This window comes from Branchiostoma floridae, chromosome 1, assembly GCF_000003815.2.
Source record: "Branchiostoma floridae strain S238N-H82 chromosome 1, Bfl_VNyyK, whole genome shotgun sequence".
NCBI lineage: Eukaryota > Metazoa > Chordata > Leptocardii > Amphioxiformes > Branchiostomatidae > Branchiostoma > Branchiostoma floridae.
This window is the reverse complement of record NC_049979.1, coordinates 21,119,949-21,122,844: the sequence shown is the minus strand read 5'-3', so window position 1 is coordinate 21,122,844 and position 2,896 is coordinate 21,119,949. Positions and strand designations below refer to the sequence as shown.

Sequence of the window (2,896 nt, the reverse complement as noted above, 5' to 3'; positions counted from 1 at the left end):
TAAAGATACATTTGCAAGCAAATATATAACGTTTATCATCAAATGGTTTAGTCTAACAGACTAATACCCTGTTCATTCTTACTCAAACACATTCATATCTATGTTTGTCTACTGAGTGTCAAGCCAATTGCTACATAGTGTTATTGACTGCCACTGGTGTCTGCTACTTCAACGGTTACCATGGTGGCAGCAGTCTGGTGAAGGTCATTGACCTTTTTTTGGAGAAGAAGAAGAACAAGGAACAGAACAAAATCATCATGTTTTCCTTCTGTGAAGGTACAGATAAAAATCAGGTGAACTTTTCAGATAGTGCTTTGTAACATTTGTCTTAGGTAGTTGTACAATATTGATGCTGTAGAATTTTCCAGCAGGTTGTGAGGCAGCCAACAACAAGCCAGCAATTTTCATCTCAACACAGCTGAATTTTGCTCAACTTTCCAAGAATACTTTCAGTCTGCAATTGTACAACAATCTTACAATAATAATGTCATAAGAAATAAATCCATATATTTACTGTGACATGTTGGCTGTGTCCCACTCCATGTTTGGTCGGCCTGACATATCTGGGTGGCACTTCCATGCAGTTCATACCCAGGGTCACAGGAGTATGTTGCCGTGTCACCGAGATACAGCCCTCCAGTCACTGAGCTGTGGGCAGGGGCTGACGTGTCTGGGCATACTACGCCTATAGAACCAACGGGAATATCAAATCAGTTACTGCAAATAAGCCATTCTTTGCAATAAGCCATTCTTTGCAGTAGGGGAGAAGAGGGAGGTTTAATCGTGTTTCAAGTGTGTGGCTGGAATATTCATGTTGTAGTATAAATGCAATGGAAATGCATATTTGCAAATAACACTACTATGAGCATTTAAAGATCTTTAATTGAATGTTCTAAAAGAGTTACCTTTATGTAAATGAAGTGTTTGGATCTTATCGGAGAAATCGAACATGTAATCATCATGGCTAAGTAACATACATGTAATATGAGCCTTGGCAGGCTGAATAAAGCTTCAAAAACTTGAACAATGCGTCTCCAGATGCCTTAATTAGGGATGACTGCAGTACAATAGATGTCAATTAGCTGAGGAATGATTTCACTCTACTATATAACATTATATGAGCTTCTACAGTTTATCTTTTTTTTATGTTGATGCTGATTTTGAAAAATGCATGTCAACACCAATTCCTGAAATAATCTATGGATTTCTACACTTCAAACTTACGGTCACAAGCTGGCTGTACTCCGGACCATGTTCCATCTGCCTGACATTTCCGAGAAGGACTTCCGCTGAGGTCATAGCCAGAGTTGCACACAAACATGACCTGGTCACCAAACAGATGACCTCCACTCATCTGTCCATTGGCTATGGGACTCAATGGTGGACAATGGATCCCTGTATAGTGTAAGGGAGTGAAGAAAAGCTAACCATTGATTGAAGCACAACTTTTGACATTTAAAAAAAGCAAAATCGGGTAACATAAGGCTAGATGGTAATTCAACTACATTTATATAAATAATTAACTAAAAAAAATTAGCTAAGAAGAAAATGTAGTCACTGTGAGAATATTGAAAACTAGATATTGTAGTAGATGTGATATTTTTCACAAGTTTCCTGCTGATTTTTTGTGTCTATTGACACTTTGTGAATGTTGTGAATGTCTATCAGATTCTTTTCCTAGTGAAAGAATCAAACTGGCATCAAATGACAGAGTGGCTAAGCTATTGAATCAATTCCTTGTGTTCCTGGCTAACGTTAGATGTTCTGTCCTTGCAATAGTTACTTGGCTTTTCTTACTCCAACAAGGTGTAGAAATTGATACCTGATTTTTGATACCTGAAATAAAAGGTGCCCTGAACACAGTAGATAATAACCTACTGTCCCTACAGCCTGAAAAATGCTATTATTACTTTTACCATCGTCATGATAACATAAGGTTACCTTCTAACATATCTTTAAAAACACCAGTTACAGGTGACATAATCATTCTAATCAAACCTGTGGAATTCAAGGTAAATTCGAGGTAAGTGGAACGCTCACGTTCACAGGTTGGTTGGGTTCCGTTCCACTGTTGGTTCATCTGACAGGTTAAGACCGCACTTCCGGAGATCTCGTACCCAGAATGGCAAGTGAAGGTCACCTGGTCGCCATAGAAGTTTGTGCCAGACATGAAACCGTTACTGGGTGTTGAAAGTGGGGGGCACTCTTTTCCTGTTTAAGATATCGTAAAAAAGATAATGTCAGGTGAAAGTCATCTGATAGAAGAGAAAGAAATAATGACAAATGGCATAGTGAAAATGTCTATTAAGATATCTATGTAAGGTGTATAACATGTTGAGTCAAAACATTGGACTGAAGTTTAAACTAAAGCAACACCCTCATTTCTTTTAAAACAGACACACATTTTTTCTCGTAAGGAGAAAGTTAAGTAAGTTGTACAATTTAAGACCTTACATACAGTATAAACAAGAGTTCGTAGACCTCAGGCCTGCATGAAATGTATTGGGTTTCTGTAGACCTATTGTGTATTTTTGCCTTTTTGTCTGTGGTACGTGGTTGGAAAAATGAGCTTTTTACCATGTTGGTTGTGCACCATGCAAAAGTCTGACTCTGAAATTCCATTTTCTGAATTTGTAAGTTTGGACATGGATGAACATTACTTATTTTGGATTTCTTAAGTATGTAACCAACCACAGTACTTTGAAGTTGTTGAGACGCTACCTTTTTTTGTCTCAGATGGCCCATGCACATGTAGTTACTCTGTCACATGATATACTAATATCTTCCTATTTCAATGTACTGACCTAATGCAGCTGCTAAAGTCTCCTTTGGGTTTGGGGTTCCTCCCAATGAAATTTCCATTTAAAGATTTTATTTCTGGGGGGGGTTTTTCACT

General features: G+C 37.9%; 1 protein-coding gene across 1 annotated transcript in view; it reads right to left on the bottom strand.

Annotated features, from left to right (window-relative positions):
• The window catches only part of LOC118414871 (CUB and sushi domain-containing protein 3-like), an 11,650-nt gene that overhangs the window by 4,095 nt on the left and 4,659 nt on the right, over nucleotides 1-2,896 (bottom strand). Inside the window, exons 6-8 of the mRNA XM_035819180.1 lie at nucleotides 2,041-2,211; nucleotides 1,225-1,395; nucleotides 560-685 (exon numbers count right to left, since the gene is read on the bottom strand). Coding sequence (XP_035675073.1) covers nucleotides 560-685; nucleotides 1,225-1,395; nucleotides 2,041-2,211 — 468 coding nt within the window. The remainder of the gene's footprint in view (nucleotides 1-559; nucleotides 686-1,224; nucleotides 1,396-2,040; nucleotides 2,212-2,896) is intronic.